General features: G+C 35.6%; 1 protein-coding gene across 5 annotated transcripts in view; it reads right to left on the bottom strand.

Moving 5' to 3' along the window:
• The window catches only part of CNST (consortin, connexin sorting protein), a 48,867-nt gene that overhangs the window by 19,681 nt on the left and 4,862 nt on the right, over positions 1-24,324 (bottom strand). For 3 of the 5 annotated variants that reach the window (XM_063390967.1, XM_063390971.1, XM_063390968.1), the window contains 5 exons: positions 15,061-15,498; positions 8,347-8,552; positions 5,409-5,439; positions 2,771-2,857; positions 2,198-2,312 (listed from right to left, as the gene is read on the bottom strand). In XM_063390967.1, the coding sequence (XP_063247037.1) occupies positions 2,198-2,312; positions 2,771-2,857; positions 5,409-5,439; positions 8,347-8,552; positions 15,061-15,448 (827 nt within the window). In that variant the 5' untranslated portion in view covers positions 15,449-15,498. Of the gene's footprint in view, positions 1-2,197; positions 2,313-2,770; positions 2,858-5,408; positions 5,440-8,346; positions 8,553-15,060; positions 15,499-18,429; positions 18,537-24,324 lie in introns of all 5 variants that reach the window. The other 2 variants (XM_063390969.1, XM_063390970.1) reach the window with 1 other exon arrangement.

The following is a 24,324-nucleotide window of genomic DNA, read 5'->3' as shown; positions in this document are numbered from 1 at the left end:
AATTTACTGCAACGTATCAAGCAATGTACATTCCTGTAAAAGGTTATGCTCAGAAGAAACTATATAATCTTTAAAAATCATGTAAGAACTTGGTATCTACTACTATTTAAAACAGTGATCACTATAAAGGAGATTGAGGAATAAAATGCCCTCCCCAAAAAGCATATTTCCCTCTTCACAGACTGGGGCATTTTCTGGGTTCTGTAAGGTACAGCAGCTCCCACTGGCTCCATTCAGATTCACAGGTGAATCAAAGCTGCTCGCAGTCAGTGAGGACTTTGCCAGCTGGATAGAGATTTATACACAATGTGATTTATCACACACAATCTGTCTTGCAGTCTTTCATACAGCAATGAAGATAAAATGTGGAGCATTTTACTTAAAGCTACTGAAAAAAAAGTTGGAGAGACAAGGGAAGAGTACTGATGTTTATGTTCTCTAACAAAAACTTCAAAGTTACATTGATTTTTAAACTTTACCATCTAAACTTCAAATAAAGGACACTCAAAACTATCTTTAAAGAGGAAATATGTCCTGTATGTAGCTGTAAACCTTGAGTATCAGAAAAAGTTACATTACTTTCAATTACAAAAGCAAAATGCTCACATTTTCCAACACCTGCATGCCATTTATTAAAAATTAAAGTTTTTTAATTAAAAAGTAAAATGAGTTTAAAGCTTGGGAAACCCCCCCTATGTGAAACAATAAAAGCAAACAGGCTTTTGCCTAGAGAGCTCAAAAGAGCAATAATATTAAATACAGAGCACTGATCATGGCTAATGAACACAAGCCTTAATTTTTATCAAGTTGCAGGGTTTCTCAGAACGGGGAATGATATTTCAGAACTGAAATGAAGGAGAAAGCAGAGTTATTCTCAACAAGGTGACAACAGGGAGGTGCTGTTTGTTGCAGCCTATAAATCACAGCAGTCTCAGCCTTTCTGTGGGCCTGCAAGGTCGTGTGCAGGGAAATGCAGGCTGAGGCAGGCGCCCAGTGCAGCCTCTCAGCAGCAGCACCCCGCGGGTGCAAACCTGCAGCTCCAGTGCTACACCTGCACCCTCTTCCTCTGGGAATGCAGAAGAGCTTTCCAAGGGCTCCCTCCCAAAGGCATTCAGAATACACATAAAAATCCTTGCATGGATTATGGCAATCAGCCAGGGTGTTTTCAAACTTTGGTACCATCACCCAGAGGGAAAAAAATTGATTGTCGCATCATAGTCTTTATGAGCAACAGGAGCATTTTGGCTTTTGTTATATCCAGATTGACTTAGCCAATGCAAATGTACTAGAGAAAGTTCTCTCTCCCCATCTAATTGAAAGCATCTCACCTGTCATGGGCAGGCCTTTTCACAGCCTTTGAATGTGGTTAGTTTCCTTATTGCTGTTGGCTGATCATTTCTCAGTGGCACCTTGTATGGTTTTTTTCTACCTGTGCCTTAAAATCAATGTCTGGACAGTAGGACATTGACCCATGCAAGAACAGATCTCCTCCTCCCTCCTGATGGGTACAATCCCACACATGTAACTTCCCACAGAAGTCCCCTGGGCACTGCCCACAAGTTTGTTATGCTGTGATACACCGATTCAGGAGGCTGATGGATCAGGCAAAGCAGCTGCAAACTGAGATTTCACTGCTCAGAACACTGTCATGCTGGAAAGTACAGAATCACTGCTTCATGTAATGCAACCTACATGAAATTAATAAAAGGTAACAAGAACTACTTTAAACATTAAGGAATTGTCCTAAAATGTGGAAATATGGGAATAAAATCCCATAGGGTAGGTATAGGTGCTGTAGTCTGAGATGCTGGACACTTGCATTTTGAAACAATGAATAAACCAACAGGTATTAGACATGAACACCATCATTAGTTCTACAGTCTCTCTCTTCTTACATTCACACTATTCAGTTTTTCCTTTGGTTGAAAAGTCCAGTTCTGGAAAACTGATGATTTTCTAAAACTAGTTCAGATTTAGTCTTCATGTGTTCCTCAAACGATACTAAAACAATGTGAAAACTGATAGTAAAAATATTTTAGTTATATATCAGAAGGAACCACCACTTTATAACCAAATTCAAGGCTGTGATGCAATTTTTATTTTGACACTGATTATTTTAAAACACCCATAATGGCAAGGAGACAACAGCTGCAGTAACATATTACTTTCAGGAGTAGTAATACTTTCTTATACTTACTGTTGATGTGAGGAGCAAACTCTAGTAAGCTTTTCCAGTTCTTGGCCACTCAGTTCTTTATCTGAATTCCTCATGGTTGCAACTGGACTGGGGCCTGCTGTTCTCCATTTTCTTTCTAAATGATATCAAAATAATTTTTACTCAAGATACTTTAAAAGTAGTTTAATATAAACAAATAGGTGAAACTAATTAATGGAAAAATATTGACAACTTTTCTGTGTATGTTCTACAGTCTCATTTCAGACTATGTAGAACAGCATCCTATTTTTTCAGAACACACTTTATTTTCACTACATCACACTCACTGACCCTAATCCAAAAATAAGCTTGAAACAACTGTAGATCAAAATCTTGATTAACAGAATAAAGAATTACACACTATTTGCACCTTTATAATGAAATGTGTGCAAACAAATCCAAAGCAGGAATGCTCTTACTGTAAGAAGCTCAGAGAAATTCTGATATAAATACTGCTTTGGCTATGTAACTTTTTTAGTCTGGAAATGTAACTGTATTATTTAGAAATAAAAACTAAAGTCTTTCTTCTACCATATTAGTTTAGCTGGTACTCACCCCACTGTTCCTGTATGGAAGAAAGATTTGCAAGCAGCTGCTCATGGTAAAGTCGTTCAAGCTGAATGAACTTCATTGCCTTCTCATCTGAATGGAAGGTTCAAGGCAAATGCACACATATGTGGACATGGAATGACTTATAATTGGCATCATGTTTGAGAGGGAAGGAATTACACACTTGAAAGTTACAATAAGTGAACCAAAATGAATGGTTAGCATCCTGATTTCTGTGCAAGAAAGAAAAAATAGCAGACATGAAAATGGCAGGCAAGAAGTAAAATAAGTTGACAAACATTCAAAAAATGAAAATCCTATTCTTTTCAGCAGCTTTGTCTTCCCTTGTGCCTGAAGCATACCAAAAGATTTTTCTTGAAAATAAATGACTGAAATGTTGTTATGCTGATAACTTTACCAAAATAATGAAATCTCTGGGAAATGTAAAGCAAAACACTGAGACAAATACCAGCATGTATCTCTCAAGAAATACAGATATATGCCAATAACCATGACTAAAAGAAAATATGGCTCCTTTCTACTGGCCAGCTAGAGACAGTATTATAACAATTGATCCAACTTCACCTTTTGAGAAATACCTGCCCCATTTTCAACCATTGTATACAACATTGTTGGGACTGCTGAGTTGACCTTTTGTCTTCCTGAAGATTCTGCTCACTTTTATTCTATATAAAGAACTCTTTCCCTTTGCTTAGGGTTATCAGTATATTCACAAAGGTATACTGACAGCCACATATTTTACAATAGTCAGGATAATTCTAGTTCCACCAAGCCTAAGTTGTTGTGCTGTTTAAAGCTGTTTTAGCAGCTATTTGAAATGTAATTCTACAAAACAATGAAGATAGAAGTACAGTGAACGAGGTTCTTAGTAATACAGAAAAACCACTTTCCATTATTCATGCTAATTAAAACACTGGAATAATTATTACAAAAACAAAACCAGTACTGGTTATTCTGGTTAGCCTCATACAACAGCATGGCTTATGAACAACAATATTAATGGAAGGAATATTCCTTGTCTTCAGGAAATCTGTCATTAGAAACAGAATTATGGATCACAGACAGAGCCTTAGAGGATCACAACAACAAACCCTGAATTATTGTTAATATGAGGTTCCACATTGGATAAATTAAAATGTCTGTCATGGATAATTAATACAGTGCAACATGATCAAGTAAGTTCTTTATTAACCTCAGGAAACTGATGGCTGGAGGTACAGTGGAGATATCCTTCATAAATATGTATTACATAGTGGTGTTGAATTCCACACATCAGGTGTACATTGCATTAAAAAATATTTCCTTTGATCAGCTTTAAATAAAGTGCCTTTCAATTAAAGGAACTTTGATGAAAGAGGAACTGTTTCCACCACACCGTTTAAATTTTAAATTTATTGTATTTCCCCCTGCACCATAATTTACTACAGAATTTTTCAATGCCTTTCATTTGTGCTGTATAATTCACATTTTTTGATGGACACTTTTGAATTAGGATGACCAAAACAGAAGCACAGCCCTCTAAAACAGTGATGGATATTTTAATTTATATGTTGCTTTTATAATATTGCAACTGTTAGCTCTCTGGTTTTATCTACAGGTGAATATAATTTGTCTAAATTTCTTATGCCTAGTTACTTAGCCTGCTAAGCAATTTATATTTGCTGCCTATTTGCTGTAATTTGTTTGTACAAATTACATAATAAAGAAATAATCTGTATGCACAAATTCTGTAATATATGATGCATCTTAATGAGTCACATATACCTTAAGGGCTTAACACTGGCCTCTTCTTTTTATAATCTGATCATTTTCCCTTTAAAGCAAAGAGGAAATCCCAGTCTGTGGCGGGCTTGGGCGTCACAATTCCAGTCCACCTTTTCTAAAATTCTAACTTAACTTTGAGGTTTAATATTATTATTCTTTCACACAATTACTGAAATTTATCAGAGTAAGTATCAGCAGTTCAACTGTTACAATTTTTGACCACACTTGCATTATGTAGGAACAAATCAAAATAAACTGGACTATTAAACTGTTCCCAGAAGCAATTACCCGTATTTTCCTATAAAATTTCTCAGACTGCCTTGATATGATTTTGACTAATTAGCATTCATCAAACACCATTTTGCTATTGTTTGCAGGTTGCTGATCCCAGCTCTGTGCATTTGGTATTTTTATTCCAATCTAGACATTTTTAGTACATATTCTAATCAACTGTTGTGCCAATTTTATCATTACTATAAGTACCCTATTTAATACAATACATATCCTAACTCTAAATAGGACATTTTCCCAGTTGCTAATATTTAGAATAGAAGCTATCTTATAAAAACAAAAGTTCTTTGAAAATGTTTTCTTACTTCCTTGCTTATGTCCAGCTACTAATGATTGCATTAGTACAGCTGTTGGAAGTGAATTTATCCCTTAATTCACATTCCAGTTGTTTGATTAAGGAGGATTTGCTAGCATATTGTGTATTCACTTCTGGGTAAATTATGGTTGTTCACTTCTTTCTAACCCTGACCCACAAGATGTGAGTTAACAGCAAAGCATTTAACTTTTATATTTTATCATGCCACATTATTCTAATACTGTGCAACAATTTCTGCAAGGAAAAGGATACATTCCTCTTCTTGAAAATAGGTCTCAGCTATCTGCAAAAGTAAAAAAAAAAATTAGGAATCTATAATTTTCATGACAGTGGTAAGGACATAATGTAAACTTTTTATCATAGTTTTAAACATATAGTTTGCAGGTTCCTATTTAGTTTCGGTAAAATATGAATGTTCTGATAAAATACATGTATTCTTGTTCTAGAAAAATGTTTTAAAAGAGTATCAAAGACCAAAGAAACATTAAGTTCTTTCACACAAAACAAATTTACCCAAATCTTATAGGGTTTTATGTTGCTACAACCATAAAATTATTTCAGAAACATTTTTAATTATCTTAACTGAAAGCTTAAAATGACCTACTAAAGAAGTATTATCTCTGCTGATACAAGTTCAAAAGTTTGAATTCTGTGCCTGACCAATGTTTCCTTATGCTTGATCAAATTATCATTATTGCTGTGCTATCCTGAGCATTACACTGCAATGTGTTAAAATAGAAATGGAGGTTTCCTGACTGATGGAGAAGAAAGGTCTTTTGTCTCCCTGTAGACAAAAAATATTTGAGAATTGCAACAATAACTTGTTTGTGCTTATTACAAAACTGCAGGCTTTCCTAGAAAGCTGAGGAATACTGGAAATCTTTGTTTGTAAATGCAATGAAATACAAAAAGTATAAACCTCAGAAGTATTCCACAGAGCTCTACACCACCAGTGACCTTTACAAGCAGCAACTAATCAGTCCTCAGGGACAGTGAATTTTGGCAGTCTTCCTATTTGCCATGCATCATGAGGCAAGGGCAGAGCTTGCAAAATGTGTCCAGAAACTGCAGGTACGATGATACCAGAACATTCAGGTTAAGGTACACAGGTGATTCCTCAATGACTTCTGTGGGAACACTCAAAAATTCAGTCTCAAAATCTACAGGACATATTGGTTTAAGTAGTCATAATATGGAGGCTTAAATAAGCACTTTTGTAGAAGTCTGAAGATGATTGCTCAAAAAAGACAGCAACTTGATAGAGGAGTCTAGATTACAAATTGTATTTCCTGGCTCACAGCCTTACTACTAATCACTAGACCATTCTGAGCCCAGTACCTTCAAAAGACAGTGGGTAAGTGACTTTTAATGTTCTTTATCTGCACATTTTGTCTGCTGTCCACATTAGCCTGCTAAGAATTTTTGGAGCTACCAAAGCTCTACCTATGTTTTATATAAAAATACTTCTTAGATTCTGTAACAACTCCTAAAGAAATCAAATAAATCCCATTCAAGATAGGAAAAAAAATTACATCCCATTTTAATTAGAAGTTGACCCCTAGAAAAGCCTCTATTATCCAACAACCTTTAGATATGCAATACAGGCTTCCCACAAACACCATGGATTGTTAATACTCCAGAACATCTAACACAGCTCTTGATTTTACTTTGAGTTTTGTTATAGAGAATAGAAAAAGAATGTGATAGAAGAGTATCTGCTAGATTTGGTTTAACCTTACTGTCAGGCTGTATTAGCAATCTGAAAAAAAAAGACTGAAGATGACAGGTTAAATCACTCGAAAGGGAAAAAATTCTTAATAGACTCACTTTACAAGAATGCTAAACTTAAAATCCTTCCCCCTCCCATCCTCAATTAAAAAAAAAACAGGTTATGATCCTTGTAAGATCCATTAACTTTCTTTCAAAAACTCCATTCAAAATGCTTGATAATTTTTAGGAAAAAAGAGAGAGTGTTTCAACATATTTCTATCTGAATATGCAGATTCTGTTCTCAGTTCTGTCACAGTTCCTGTGGGACTTTCAAAAGGTTCTTCCCCTTAGGGTTTGGCTTCCTCATCTAAAAAGCAACAGATTTCACCTCCATCAGGTGCAATTGATTTCCTTGATGTTTGTAAAGCATTTTAAGTTTTTGCCCTATCTTGTTTTCCAAAAACAACCTTTCTACTGACTCATGGACAACCACCAAATTTGATGTGGCTAAAAGTACAAATTGTTAACCCTAAAGCTAAGCTTCTTGTAAGTTCAGGAACACTATCAAATATCTTTGCTCAACGATGGATTAGAAAAAATAATTTAAAATTCTATGTCAAATGTAGATTATCTCTAATATGCTAGGCTAAAGAGAAGCCTCTTTCTCCCATATAATTGCTTCTTTGTATCAAAAAAGAACGTAGGAATGTCATTGCAGTTTAGAAGTTTAAAGTATTAAAACCATCCAATCTTCCAAAATAAAGACAATGCAGCTAAGTCAAATCAGACAGGTATAGTATCTACATATGGCTCATATTAGACATCACAGCCAAGCACAAGGTCTTCTAGTCTGCTGTTAGTCTGACACAACTAAACTGTACATTAATACTGCATCAAGTTCTACCCACATAGTTGTTCTGCATCATAACCTTCAGAAGAAAAAGTAAAGTACTGGCCAGTTTGTAAGAAAGACTGCTTTTCAAACCACAGGTTTTCCTTCCATCTTGCAGGTGTGGCAACTGTGCCACAAGGTAGAGACTAAGAAACCTTGAATACTAATATTCATTCATAAAATATCTGCTAGAAAGATGTCTGCAGCTGTAAAAATAATTTCAGATTTAAAATTTTACTCAGGTATCTGCTGTCTTGTAACTACACACTTTAATATACACTACAGGTATATTAAAGAGCGATTTTCCTAAATCTTCCTGCCAAACTAATTTTACCATTTGGGGAATTAGAAACCATCCTTAAGAGTTTCCTTTAACTACAGAATATACTTACAAGGCAATTTATAATTTTAATTTAAATATTAGCAGATTTTAGAGGAGATACTTGCCTTGACCATCTGTTATGCATCAAAATATCCTGTGTAGAAATGTTTACTGGCATAAATTGCATTTATGTATTTTTTCCTAATGAACAAAGGTCTCACATAAAAATAAAACTGGGTGCAGCACCCCAAAATCACAGAAAGTACCTGATGGAGACATAGGGGCAGGATCTTTGAATCCATCCGCTCAACCTCTTCACGGAGCAAAGAGAAAAGAGACTGCAACGTTTGCTTTTGTTCTGTTGGATGAAATTTTTCCTTTGTTTCAACAGCATCTTCAGCCTGCACAAAGTCTGTATCTGTAATAAGAGTATTTTCCTCCTGGATTGCTGTGGTTCCCACTGTAGGAACACCTTTAAAAAGGACACATATTTAAGTTAGATTTCAAAAAAAAATACATTGAGTTGCTTTTTTTAGGAAATTTCAATATGAATGTTATGGCTAAAAACCTAGTACGTTAAATAACATCACTGCTAAACTAAATACTGGCCTTGTCAAAATTAGTTGTGACAGGTCTGTCTCACTTTCAGCTCACACACCCAACAGAACACAGTAAGACATCAGATATATTTGTACACTTCTAACTGGGACCCTGCATTCACTTATGGGGGAAGAAAAAATCAGAACACTTAGAATGTGTTATACAGAGTTATTAAAAAGCGCCCAGGATGACCTAAAAGTGCTCAGAATGCAGTTTTGCTCAAAAAGGGCAAACAGGAGGTAGTGAGGACAGTGTGAATGAGGTTCTCAGTTTGTGTCTTTGCTCCTGCCAAGGACCTCCTACAAGGAGGTGTCCAGGGGATGGACAGACACAAGGAAGGAAGGACAATTCAATGGGTTCTTGTTTTTCAGAAGGTAACACAGTGACTCCTCATAGTGACAGCAGGATCTTAAAGGATAGAAATAAATAGATGATGACCATGTGGGATTTGTTTGTAGGAGAGAAATGTCTAAGGGGACTGCTGAGTGAAAAGGAAGACCCCCCCCGCTACATGGCTGGATAGTTTGAGCATCCAGGGAAAGAGGCAATAGTGCTGATCTATGTTGATAACAATGACACAAGGCTATGTAAACTGAATATAGATCCCAGAACTTCTTGCTAGACAGAAAATTAGGTCGTCCATGGTGCATTTCCTAGGAGTTCACTCTTGCCTGTCTCAGATTTTATTAAGTAAAAAAAAAAGTCTGGCATTCAGGCGGAGTTATGAAGAATAATGTAAAGCGTAACACTTTAGGAATATAAGAGGAAAAAACTTTCTGGGTGCAAATTCTTCATTTTATTGTTTGAAATGCAAAATTTGCTATGTATTTTGGTCATGCATATGATAGTTATGAGAAAATGTTAAATGAGATTAAGAAAGAAGTGTAGAGTAGTAGTAGTGACAGCAGTAGTAGAGAAATCAATTATCCATATACTGACTGGATCAGCTTCTCACAGAGAATAAAAGCAATAAATTACAGTTTCCTATAAAACACAGCCTTAGGAGCAACCAGAAAACTACAGCTGGCTCCAACAGTTAATAAACTCCTTTTTATCTCTCCATAAAACATTGAATTTCGCACATTTGTGTGAGAGTGAACCAAAACACATCCCACAATTATTTAAAACGATTTAGAGAATTTGGCCACAGAAATGTGAACAGTAAGGTTTTAATAAACTCAAATTGTGATGAGTATTGTTCCCCAGCTACACCCATTTTCAGAAATCATGTTATCATCTGAAAGACAGACATCTGAAGGCACTGTTTCAAGTATCTTTGTGTCCTCAGCTTGGGCACTCAGTTTCAGACCCCTTTGTTTTCACCGCCACTGAAACCCAATAATGATGATCCAGGTTTAAGATTTAAGACCTAAGAAAGGCATTAGGTTGTCCATGGAAGGCTCCACCATTTTACTTTTGATTATTTTAAACTCTTTGTTTAGTAAACTATTCAGGTTAGGAGTACTAATAATCTCTGTGGGTGGCTATTTTCATAGGGCTTACTGCCAGGAAAAATATGGGTGTAACTTAACATTGCTTTTTCAAAATTAATGCACATCTCTGATCTTCCGGTATTTATTTGGGCTTCCTGTGGGCCAAAAGCAACAAGAGACACAACTGGATGCGAGACACAGACCAGGAAATACTTGTAGAGATGGAATTAAGGCTGTCTTTAAAAATACAGTTTCCTGTTTAGCACATTATCATGAAGCCAGAAAAGAGGGTCCTCACGTTCTGGCAAACCTTTTCTCTCAGAAAAACAAACAAAAAACCAAACACCACTTCAAGCTGCACCTTATGAAGCAGTTAATAATCACTCATCATACCAAAACACGAACATTGACTGCAACATGCTCAATAGCAACTATCAGGAAACCCCTTATTTTTAATGTTATCATGATCCTGTTGCTAAAATATCCTTCATGAACTGCATTACTATGCATGCAGCGAGTTGAGCTGTCACTCAGAATCAAATTCTGCCCTCAAATGTCTTCTTTCTTACAGTTATGTAGGTTAATTCTAACTTGATTTTTAGCACAGGACAATATATGTGCCTTAGCAGCATTGCAACAAAGAACTTTTATTGTAACACTTAGTAATGCTATCTCATCATGAAGATGTGATGGGCTAGGATCCCTATTAATTTTTCCCCTCATCCTTGAAAACAGCACACTACTTTTTCCAGGAATCAATCACTCTTACTGTTCAAAGCAGAATGATTTCTTTATTCACTAGATACAGGTATCTTACATATATTTCTGATTTTCTAGTAAGGAAAAGCTAAATGTTTTCACTTTATAAAGCACTGATATTTACGTGACCCCAGAATGGAACCAAAGCCTTTATGAAAATGTATGCAAAAAGACACAGGAGACCACAAGAGTGGCCAGAGCACTCAGTAGGCCCTGGGCAAAGAGCCAGGTTCGAGTTTTTGTTCTGCCAGGCTCACAAATGTTTCAACTGACCCCTTCTATGCCCAGTTGGGTGTGCCAGTGTTTCCTAAGACATGGGGAGAAGCAAACTTTCTCTCAATTTCCCCAACAGCCCACAGAAGCAGCCCCATGTTTGCCTAAAAAAGATCAAATTTTGACATACTTTGTGAATAAAACCTCACATTTTTCAGTATGCCCTAGGATTTTCTCTTTGTCAGTACTGCAAGTATATGAAATTAAGATACTTTTACCTGCCTCAGAATGAATCCAGGGTGCAAGTATGACAGATTCACTATCAAAATAAAATTATGGATATTGCCCTCTGATTTTTATGTGAATTTGAATTTTCATATTCAGTAGCACTAGCTTAAGTCACTAGTAACAGAAATTTCTAGTACAGAAAACATATGGCAATCTCTTTTTTTAAACATTCTTTGGTACCCAGTACAGAAAGCTGTTTCAGACTGATTCATTCAAGAACTATCGAGGAAAAAAGAAAAAAGACAAGCAAGTATTTAAAAACGATTCATTTTTAAGAGAAGAGATTTTGAGACAAAAGTATTGGTGGTAAAGATATAACTTGAACTGAGCAAGCCCAAAATCTTGTTTAGTTTGGTAGAGAACCCTAAACCCAAGTAAAATAACATTACTTGAATTTTCATGTGATTTTTTGACTATGTTACATTCATATATTTTATTTGCTTCAACACCACTTCCACCCCAACCATTTTCTTTCTTCCTCCACTTTCAAACTGCTTTAAGAAGTCATTGGAATAATTTACAGAAAAAGGATATATTGCAGAATTTAACTCAGGGAAAAAAGTGTAGCATGGTAACCTGCACCAATGTTAAAGAATCATATAATGATTTTACAATATTAAGTTATGCCAGGAATTTTGAAAAAATATGAACTTATTCTAAAAGAAAATGGATAATTTGAAGTCCATATGTACAAAAAAATATTGGAATAGATTAAACTGGATGGATCACTATCTCTACCACATTAAAGTTAGTACAACTCCTTACAAGAAGTAACATTATGAATAATCACCAAAGTTTAAGTTCTTCAGTTAAAATGTACATCAATTCTTTGACCACCAGCCCTCCCATACCAGATATAATCATAGCACATTCTATGATTGAGTATGATAAATATGTACACACTAGGATGAGTATGCAAAAAGAATGTGAGAAAAACTTGGGATCTAGAAGCTATAGACTTCTCCATCCATTCTCAATCTCCTACAGCATCAAGAGGGCTAAAAGGAGGTGCTTCTTCAAACAATATATAGATGAAATCCTGGAACTGCTTACTCCAGGATGCTGAAATGAATGCAAAAAGCAACTGTAAGTCAGGTGACAAATGCACTCTAAAGTATTACAGTCTATCAATTTCCACTTGGGGAGGTCCTGAAATTACTGTGGATGGGGAGCAGAAAATGTGAACTAATGACTACGTTTGCCTTGTCCTTGTACTCTCACCTACAAATCCTCTGTTGGCCTCTGTCAGGGGAAGAATATTGAACCAGAAGGATCTTCAATCCCTCAAACAGCAACTATTAAACTTGCATTCCAGTCTACTGATTGTAGAAGCTAGGATGATTTTAGCTTCAATGCATCCAAAGCATATACACACAGATAATAATCCAACTTATAACTGTTTATTCTTCACAAACAACTATTTAGAGGGTTTCAAATACTTTGCAAGAGCAAGTACTTGCTCTTTCTACTAAAGTAAAAACATGTTGAGAGCGAAAGATTGGCTTCTCTAATGATCACCAATATTCTGCTGAGTAAGTCACAAGTCAACAAAAATGAGTAAAATGTAATATTCCATATTCCACATAAACTGCTTTTAGCCACTAGCAAGAAGGAGAATATGAACAATGTGCTTTATAAGTCAAACATCATCTTTTCTAGAATGGCAACATTGAACAGCAACCTAACAGGTGTGCTTATAGGGAAAAAGATTCATAAATATTTTTCTTATTTATGAGTCAAAGTATCTCATCCATGATTTCTCAACAGTTTTAAATATTTTTTTTTAAATTCATGCCATGTAAGTATTTAGTTTGATATTCCAGCTTGCTTGTGTGGTGCTCTACTGTCACCCACTCAGGAATCTTCCACTCCAGTTTGATTACTCTCTCCTTTAAGTCTGAGTTGGTATAAAGTGAAGAACGCTAGTTTGGACCTTAATGTAAAGGGTGTAGGGAAATATTCAGGAATAATTTAAAATAGCTGGTGCTGGAAATTAAATGGAAGATTGCCACTAAAAAAATGACATTTGCAACATCAAGAAATTGTGATACAGTCAAATGCATTTTGTGAAAACAGAAGAAACATCACATGAGAGTACTGAAAAAATGATTTAATGTATATTAGCCTATAAACAATGGGAAATTTAATGTAATTTTATATTTTGATCTTCCTCTTTAACAATCAAGGTTCTTTACTAAAAAAGTAACAAGAGTTTATTCATAAGAATTCAACAAAACTCAAAAAGGTTTTCAGACAGGATGTTCTCGTGTGGTTTTCTACATTGCCAGGTTTTTCCATGAAATTTTCTGTATTTGCAGGATTTGACTTTTTGTCTTAAAACTTCAGTCTACTGTGGACAGCTCGTTTTGCAGTACTTCTGCATCAGTTCATTCACCAAGAATACAAACGAATGGAGAAAGAAAACGAGCCAAGTTTAACTTCCAGTGCTTAGGTGAGTTTTTTCCTTTTCTTCCTCTGATTGTGCTTCAGATACCTATGCCAACATGTGTAACTTTTCATCAACTTGTTTTTTGTTATTCTCATCAGATGACTGGTTCTCAATTATTTCTGCCAATCTAATTTTAATTATTTTATTCTGTTATTAAAACTTAAACCTACAGATGAAATATATCTACCTATTAAGTGCTGAAGAAAGTTATTAAAGAAATCCTTCTCCCTGTAACGACAGATTTCAGAATGTTCTTATCTCTGCTAGAAAATATAATTTTTCTTTTCAGATTTTCCCTATTTGTACAAGATATGGAATGCAAGGCTTCCTTTCTTTCCTATCTTTACCTATTCTATAATCCCTTAAAATAATAATCAGTTTTCCAACTGGGTCACAAAAGACTTGCCATTTACGAGGAAAATTGTATTTTAAAATTATTTAGTTAAAAATGCATGGAAAAAAGCACACATGCATCAGCTGTTCTTTCAAAGAAACCTATGCATGAAACACACTGAATATAATTAATATATGCAGCACTACAACACATAAGTTTTAGGATGTATGGCAAAAACCTAATATAACACATTATGTTACACTAAATCTCACTCCTTCAAAAAGGGAAGAAGAACTTCAAATAAGAAAATGCAACAAACATTACATTTTCCTTATCCAATTCACATCCAAAATATCTACAGAAAAAGTAACATCAAAAATTGGTAGGAACCCTTTTTTTAACAGTTTGTTACCCAAAACACACAACCTAGGTCTATCTGGTAAGCTTTGAAAAATGTAAATTTTATAACAGCAGGGCAAGATCAAGCTATGTGATACTCAAAACAAGATTTCAAATCTTCACATGGGATCAAGGCACACCAAAATCTTGCACTTGACCATGATGCTCAAATGAGCAAAACCATAATGCCAGAAATTCTGTGTAGTTTGATTTGGATGCTAGCCCAGTTTCCATACTGACACTGTGCACCTCCCTCTACTCCTGTCTGCTGGATGTGTTACATTTGCTACACAGCCACTGTTTGAATACAAAGGTGAAAACATATAGAGTTAAATATGATTGAAGACTAAAAAAAAAAAGTAAGACAAACCAAAGCCCACCAAACCTTTAGTGAAATGCTAAAAATAATCAGTACAACAACTAAAATATATTTCTTATTAGCTCACAGATTTAAACTCCAGTGTTGCTTCTGAAGTAAACAAAAGAAAAAAAATAAATTAAGTACCTTTAGATTTTTTACTGGAGCTTCTTTTGCTTCTTGGACTTCTTTTTCCACCTGGCTGTTTTTCAGTAATAGGCTTTTCCTCCAGCTGAGGATCCATATGGACATTTACAGATCTTATCTCAGTCTCACTTTCCTTACAGCTTGGGATGCAGTCTGCACTGTCCGTATTCTCATTATTATTGATGTTATCCTGTTCACCTTTATCCTGTCGTCCCATAGCAATGCCACTACTGGTCAGAACTTCATTCCCATCACTGTCAAGTTGATTTTCATTTTCATCAGCTGAAGGAATCAGATGAGATGCCAAACTTTCTACCCTATAGTTAGCAGGAAGACTGTCCTTTGAGTCTATTTGTAGATCATTTGGTGGAAAGTCTCTGTCATCCATTAGAGCGTTACTTGTTGAACCACTTGATCTCCCTCCAGATATTTTTAGACCTAAAATATAAAACGGAATGAAGCATTTATAATATGTATATTATACTAGATAAATAATGTCAGCCAGGGCCAGCCAATAAAGATTCACATTAGCCAAGTGAAACAGCTTATAAGTATGGGGAATTTCTTTCATTCACTGACCCATTTAAAGTCTTAATGTAAGGGATATTTACACACAAAAACCCCGTATAAAATTATATTTTTATCCAATTATAATTGTTCCAGTTACCTGTGCAAAAGCACAACTGATTTTTACAGCAGTGCTCCTGCTGTTACAGCTGAGGTAATGAGGAAAACAAAAAGATAAACAGAAGCCACCTCATGTCCCCCTCCCCCTTTAAATCCATGGCTAAAACAAAAGCATTCTTGTCACATAAGATCATAGTTTGCCTGAAATAAAAATAAACCAGGGAGGAATAAAAGTAGAACAACTTTTAATTCTGTCAGTGAAGGTACCAGATCAAACTTGCAGACAAATTAACAGTTATCAGAATTAGATGGAAGCAGAACCTGTTTATTGCCTCAATTGTCACATTATTTTCAAGAAAACATTCAACATGTCCTGAGTATACACAGAAGCAGATGGTTTGTTGATAAAAAACCTAAACCCCCACCTACTCTCAGCAGGAGTCAATTTTCCCTTTTTGTGAAGATGCAACTCCAATCAATGCTGCAATTAGACACGTTCAGGGGAACAAAAAAGGAGTAACTTAGCAGAAGACCTGCATGTTACAGGACTATTGTTGTATCAACTCCTAGCTTTAGCCTTTAGAAGCATGGCAATATTGCTGTTTAATTTAGCAACCATATACCTGAAATACAGCTCCATTATGTACATCTCACTAGATTCAGCTCATGTTTTAAATAGTGAAGCCAAGAATCAGCATGCTCTCTTGTATTATAGAAGAGCTTTGGTAAGCCTCCTACAGCAGCTTCCCATACTTTTCTTTAATGAAAATACATTTTAGATACCTGTTTTCTTCAGGCTTTCTTAACTCTTGGTATACACAAGTTAAATGCACTTGCTCAGTACGCAAGATAATACTTCATTTTACTTGCTGGAAGAATTAAAATTGCAGAAAAATAGAAAAAAAGTTCAAAAGAATAAGTAGGCTTTCCTTCATACATAGAAACATATTTCTGACAAAGATGACTAAAGAGATTTTCCTCAAATTATTTCTTCATAAACTTCATAGTTGCTAAAAGGACTGAGAAAAAAAAAAGAAAAAAAAGAGAGAGAAGAAGAAACAACCACTCCTAGCTTAGGCACAAGAAGGAGGATTTAGGGAGCTACAGGCTGCTCTGCCTCACCTTGACCCTTGGAAGGTATTACAGCAAGTTACCCCAGAAAGCATTTTCAAACATCTGAAGGATAAGAAGGTCACTAAGTGCAGTCAGCATGGATTTATGATGGGTAAGTGATGCTTCTATAAAACACCGACCTGCTTAGCAGAAGAAGGGGGAATAATGGATGTGACTTACTGCGACTGTGGTAAGGCTTTTGACAGTCTCCATCAACATGCTCACAGACAAGCACACCAAGTACAGGCCTCATTAAATAGATGGTGAGGAGTTCCAGAGAAGCACACAGAGGACAACAAGCCACCACCAGCTGGGCAATACAAAAGCAAAAGCCAGCACCACCCAGGACAATTCCATCCCTGCTTCCAACCTGAAGAACTGGCTAACCACTTCCAGCCATACCAGTCTAACAAAAATTACTGCTTACCCTAAAACATCTAAGCAGCACCAGGGAAGGTTAGACTGGACATTAGGAAGCATTTCCTTACTAAGGGTGTGGTCAAACACTGGAACAGGCTTCCTAGAGAGGTGGTCAATGTCCCAAGCCTGTCTAGGAGGCATTTGGACAATGCTCTTTACAACACTTTAACTTTTGGTCAGCCCTGAGTTGCTCAGGCAGTTGGACAAGGTGATACATAACCACAGGTCCCTTCCAGTGGAAATACTCCACCCTAGTCTAGAAGAATTACGTATTGTACATTAGAGATGAAAGTTGCATTTTCCTTTGGCAGCTCCATTAGATGATAATTGGTTTTCCCTGAGCACTAGAAAGACAAAGGGAACTCTAGAGGAGATATTGAGCACTTCTCTGGAAAAGGCATCTGTTCACCAGAGGGATGCTCCTTAATCAAGCCATTTTCTCTCAAAGAGAGTTAAACACAAAATGAAAGGTTAAGAGGAGGACAGAACTTAAATCAGACCAGAAAGAATCAGAACTAGATATTATTAGACATCCACACTAAAGTTATATTAATTTATTGATACCTGTTTTAAAGCACTAAAAAAATAATCCCAAACACAATATATTTGAAAGGCTCACTTTTTAGTCTTTCTGCCACAGGAAATAATTACTGCTGCTGCTTTCCCCAGCTCATAGATCAATGTTGTATCAAAAAATATTGAAGTAAATTGCCCAAACCCAAAGAGGAATTAGTTTTAACAGCAATAATTAAAAATCAGGATGTCCTACCACCACTCTCTTTCTATCCATAGAAAACAGTTTATCCTTTCAACAGCCAGCAAAGGAAAAGAGAAATACAAATGCATTTGAAAAAGGTGTTTCCTATTTGATTGTGAAAAATGAGAGGAGATGCTTTTGACAAGTGATATTTGCTGTAGAGGAAGCTAACATTCTGATGGAAAATGTTAACTCACTTCCTTTGAACATTTGGCTAAAACGATAGTCCCTCTGTAGCTGAGAAGCTGGAAAGCACAACATTTCTTGGTTTATTGCTTGAAACTCAGTATTTCTCCAAATAAAAGTAGTCCTAAAAAATCTATTCCTTTCTACAACCCTTAGGACTCCTTAGAGAATGAAAATCCAAAAAGAGCTAGTTCAAAGAATTTAGAACAGTCTTGCCCTTGATCTTTTAAAAGGATTTCCCCTCCCACCCAGATGAAACTTTTTACCTTCTTGATTTTCAATGCTGCGATTTGCAATTCCTTTTGAGTTCACCAAGGCACTAGGCAGGTATCAAAGTGAATCTAAATCCTGGGAGAATGAACTTTAGCTCTGTCTAAAAACACAAGTAGAAATACCTATTTATAAACAAAAATTAAATTAAAATCCCTTGTGATTTAAACAATATTTAAAAGACCATTAACATGCAGTTCTTGTATTTACGGTTTTGCCACTGAAATGAATTGTAAACACAAACAACATGTTAATAAAAAATATTTGTTTCTTCTTAGGCACATCTTTCCTCCCTTCTGGTTGCCCAAAATTGAAATAAAAGCTAACACTGAGTAAAACTATGCTGTCCTTTGTTAAAAGGTATCCATGAATAAAAGTGCTTCAGTTGCCCCACAGATTCATACAACTGGCACACGTAATCATAGTGATTATAGCACAAATGAAAAATAAAATGGAAAATACTTGCCAAATGGCTAAAAGACAAAGTCTGTATTAAAAATTTTACTTGTACCTTTGTTTGCTTTAGGACAAACAGCAGGTACATTAGACAAATGGCCCTTGTATTTTAGGTCAACTTCACCTTTGAAAGGGCCATGCTCATCAGTGCTCTCTTTAATGCACTTCATACAACTTAATATAATTTGGACAACATTTTCAGTTGCTCATTTTTTTCCATCTATCCTTACTATGGAAATATAACCTTAAAATATAGCTGTGAATTTTTTTTTGGGGGGGGAAAAAAAAAGGTAGTAAGAAGTGGGATCATTCCTGACCTGGCATGGATAAAATTTGAAGAGGGCATTAAAAACAAAACAAAACCACAAACACCACCAGGCCCCTTAAACTTTCATGCTAGCTCATCTTCTCTATCCTGGACAGCTGGTGGGCTCTGTGAATGTTTACTGAACGTACACTGCAGTATTTCATTTACTGATCTCGGGTGAATGTTACAGAACAATCCAGATCATAACATTGTCTTTTCTAACATTTTAAAAGTTTATATCAACTGGGTTTTATGCCATTTGATTGCCTTCATATAGCTCCTCTGCCAGAGACATTATTTCCCTCTCTCATTCTCATGCCATTGAATTTTTCTGTGTTAATTAAAGATATTTAAGTCTTTTAACTCTTTCAAAGTCAGCTTCCCCACTATATCACCACCATTGCTCCATTCAAAATGAATGGGCATTTCAGATTGGTTCCCAGTGTTGCATCCATCCAATATTTTGATGATAAACCACAATAGCGGCATACAGCCTGCAGTTAGAAGCAGTTGCAAGCATTTTTGAGGATTTAATTCAAAATTAATTGTAGCAATAAGTGCTCCAAAAGCAGCAAGATACAAATCACTAACACAAACAGAATATCCCCAAACCTTTGGAATCAATAAAGCACATGTATCTGAAACAGGGATTAACCAGTCATTTTCAAACAGAAAACTGACCATGAGTCCAAGCTTTCTTTTTCTCCTGAGATATAATACAGCAAGTGTTACATGCACAAGAGAATTCATTATGTTCTACCAGGTGCTAATCACTTACAGTCGTGGGGGTTTTTTGTGCACAATATACACAGAACAAGACGGACACAAGAGAACCTGGATCCCAGCAAGGTAAGAGTTTTAAAAAGGAGGGGGCAGCACTACATCTGGCAATAGCACTTCAGTCTAAAAAAGGTTTCTATGTAAACAACCAAACAGGCTATCTAGGGATGCTGTGGAATCCCCATCATTTTAAAGCAGAAATTCAGATTTTTTTTTACATGTTTAAGGACAGGTAAAAAATAGGCACTAACTAGTATTAGAGGAATTTACTTTTCTTTATTGTTGCAGGGGTTTTAGTATCTTTCCCTGCCTTTTTACTTATATTCGAGCAGCTTTACAAGTCCTAAAGAAACTAAAACTGATTCTATGAAAATGAAACAAGTATTTTTAAAAATCATTATGTTTAGAGAGTTGGTGTTTCCACCATTAGAACAAAAAGAGGAAAACGGTAGAAACACTAAAATGTAAAGATTAACTAAACCTAATCCACATATTTTTTAAGAATAAATCTGTTGATTTTTCTGATCGCTGGTGTGAAGATACTATCATTTAAATATTCTCTTGTGATATATCTCTTTACATATTGATAAATAATCTACAAATTAATAAAAACCAATGTGAAAATTATCATGGCCATACACAATCAAAACATATACTGGAAATTCTTACTGCCCATTAACATCCACATAGAAGGAAAAAGGTTGATTTCATTTTATGAACATTTATATTTCATATCAAAATGAAGATTCAATGATGGGGAAAACTCTATATGACATAGTATCTACATGACACTATGTAAAAACTACATACAAGACAGCATTGCAAGTTCATTAGCAAGAAAAAGGACAATGTCTATTATGCTAATAAACAAAGAGCACATATGTTATTTGGAGAAGTGCAAATGTAACTTCTCTACAACAGTTTGCTTCTTCATCTAATGTGGAAGCTAAGATATACCTAAAGAAGCCTGGAATATTATCACCAGAGTGCCCTTGCCTTGCCATAACCAAGAAAAGCACTAGTTGCTCAAGATGTACTTGCCCATCACAGACTTGGCTATAGAAAGAGTGAGCAGACAAAGGTGATGGGCAATTCATGTAGCTGTAATCATCTCACAAAGCCAGACCAATCCCAGCTAACAGAATTCTGCTCTGCATTGTGTTTTATGTGAAACGCAATCCTGGAAGGCTGCTGTTTCTAAAGGAAGGGGAATAAAGGTACTCATATGTATGCTTCCACTATCCAACCTGACACCTCTGCAGAAAAAAACACTCCCATGCTGTTGTGCTGTCTTAGAACATGGACTCACTGGTAGTTTATCACTTCAAAAGAGAGACTGATGTACAACCCACTTACTGGACAGTCTCACCATGAGAGAATCTCATCAATATCCTCCTGACTGTTCAGTTTGCCCTGTTTGGCTTTGAAAAAAATGTACTGGGGGAAAAATACCTTTCTACGTGCTTTCTGCTTCTATGTCAGATACACAGATTAAGAGGTCTATTTTTATAAATGTGTTAAGTCTGCTGTCCTTCAAGAAGTATTCAGATACAGGAGTTGTTCATCTAATTTCATTGAATTTACAAAAATGTCTGAGCATGAACACTTCAGTGGTTTTGTGCTTTCCGACACTGAAGTGACATTTCTCAAGTAGCATTGGCATTTAAAGGCACAATGATCTTCACATCTATAAACAGCAGGAATAGTGAGGTTTAAAGAGGAAGTTCCACATGCTATTTTCAACTTCTAAGCTTCCTAGTAATACTGCTTATTCACAGTTTTAATAAACAATGATAAACATACTGCCAGGCATAATCTATTATTCCACATTTAACATTACTTTAAAAATGTTTCAGTCATGTAGCCAAATACAAGAGGTTTGTCTGGGAACAAATACTAACTTCTAGTAGAACATATGACAGTTCTGTCAAAAATTTCACACAAACAACCACTTTGTCAGCACTCAAAATATACAATGATGAGTCCCCCAAGTGTCTGAAAAGTTTTGGGTTTCAAACTTCACTGGAGCAAATGTAACTGAATGTTACAAGAACAAAAAGCAACCTCACCATTCGATGTGTTCATTTTTTTTTTTGTTGTCTGCAACAAAACACCAGAACATATCTTGGGTAGAGATATGGTAGGAAAGGCAGTAGACCAGACTTCTTTAGGAGAATGGAGAACTCTCATCATTGCAGCTCTTTTATAAACAGTCTAGACAAATGTTGGCCAGGAATAACCTATGAGTAACTGGTCTTGCCTTGGGATGCATGAACCTCCTTTTAAGTCTTCTGAAAAGTAGTAATTTGCCTTTTTTGATTTTTTAATTTTCCTTCTAACTGAAGAGCTCCCAGGTTTTTGTTACACTTTAGAACATGTGCACAAGTTTGATTACAAAGCATAATAAAACCAAAAAGCTTCCTACTAGACAAATTTATGCATCTTTTCTAGGATAGGTACATTTATGAGAATGAAACAGCTCAACTCAGTCTTATCCAAATCTTACTTTCCTGGACCCGAGAAAGCTGTTGAATCCTTCCTCTCATGAGAGGTTGCTAAGAAAGACACAATATAAAATCTCTCATAATCTCATGTAACAATTTTCAGCATATATGAAAAAGCAGAAATGACAGAACAGATCCCTTGAAATGGAAATGCAAGAAGAATAGGGCAATTATCTAAAAGTTGCCCAACTGAAAAAAGAAGAGTGTTCAAGACTTTCTGAGAATTAAACTTCGTAGTGAGACTGAATTCCATTATTTTTTTATATTGATGGGGACAAGCAAGTTTTATAGCCCTCATCAACACACAGAAAATTAGTATTATAAAATATTCAGTAAGGTCCTAAATCATATTAAGGCCAGAAGTAACCACAAGTAGAACGGAAATCTATCCATAAAAGTTATGAAACTATTCTTGTCCATAAGTATTGCATACTTGTGGACCCTCTGTTATCAAGCCTGCAGGTCCAGCCAGAAGGTCCGTTAAGAACAGAGCTAATTAGAGCTTCAATAATTGCCATCACTAGAAAATCAGAATATCCACCAGCTCTACTAAAATCTTGCATCTATTTGCCTTATATTTCCAAAACGAAGGATGGTTTAATTTCTACATTATTCAGTGTCAGATACAAATGAATGAGCTCAAATCCCTTCTTTGCTCTGAACCTCCTCCACGAAGTCAGGCACACTGTTACATCATTTGTATTGCATTTCTTAACCACAAAGTACTGATATATTTCACAGGGATGTAGCAAAGATTGATACAATAAGAGATTATGAAATAAATATTTTGGTAAAGGGAACCATTCGAGGACAAGTAAGGAAATACAATACATTTAATCTGGTCTTTTTTCTTCTTTTTTTTTTTTTTGGCTCTTAAATGCACGAGCAAGTACTTAATCATGTATGAACTGTAAGAGACCTATGTTAAGCAAACCACAACCCCCAAAAATTAATCACTGGTGTAACTTGACTGAAGTTAATGAAGCTGCAACCACTTAAACCCAGTGGTGAACTTAGTCTTGAGTGCTATTTCAACTCTCCCCCTTCCAACAGGAAGTTATTACGGTAAATTCATTTCAGCTCTGATTGTGTAAACAGATATTGGCTATATGAGCTGTCTCTAACAATTTACACATACTTTTGATTAATAGATGTTAGAGAGGCTTTCTGAAGCACACAGTTACCAATTTCGCCTTATGGAATTTGAATGCTTGCAATACCTGAGCCTGTAAACAGAGATCTAATTTGTTTCAGATCAGCTTTTCCAAAAACTATTATGAAGGTCACTTTAGGTAGTTTCCATTTAGAAAAGATCTTTCCACTACAAAATCCCCACTATCACAAACATTAACAAAAACTCAGTACTGTAAGGTGGTAAAAACTAATTTCAATTAAAACCCCAAGTGAGATTGTTTCAATGACACCATGACAGAAGAAGTTTAACAGCCCACAGAGAACCTGAATTACTATGATTTCTCCTTGTGTTAATGATGTTATATTTCAGTATTAACATAGTAAATTTCAACAGTCTTCCAGAAGAAAAAGACAAAACCAGGTAAGAAACTAAGTAGCTCCCAAAACAACATTTGATAAAGAGTGATTTTATACGCTAACTCTTGCTAAGATCAAATCTTCCTAGGATCAAATGTGTAAGCTCTGCATCGTGTATATCACTTTATAAAATAAAGACATGAGTCACTGAAAATGCCAAAATATTACAGAACAACTGACAAACTTGTAATTTCAGGACAAGATGCACCCCAATTTGTTTATTTTGCCAAACTGGGTCAACTCTAAAAACAGAATGAACAACAACTGAACTGTGATGCAGGTCCAGATGAAAT

The sequence above is a fragment of the Prinia subflava genome, chromosome 2 (assembly GCF_021018805.1).
Source record: "Prinia subflava isolate CZ2003 ecotype Zambia chromosome 2, Cam_Psub_1.2, whole genome shotgun sequence".
NCBI lineage: Eukaryota > Metazoa > Chordata > Aves > Passeriformes > Cisticolidae > Prinia > Prinia subflava.
Note: the sequence above shows the minus strand (reverse complement) of the source record. Positions and strands in the feature narration are given on the sequence as shown.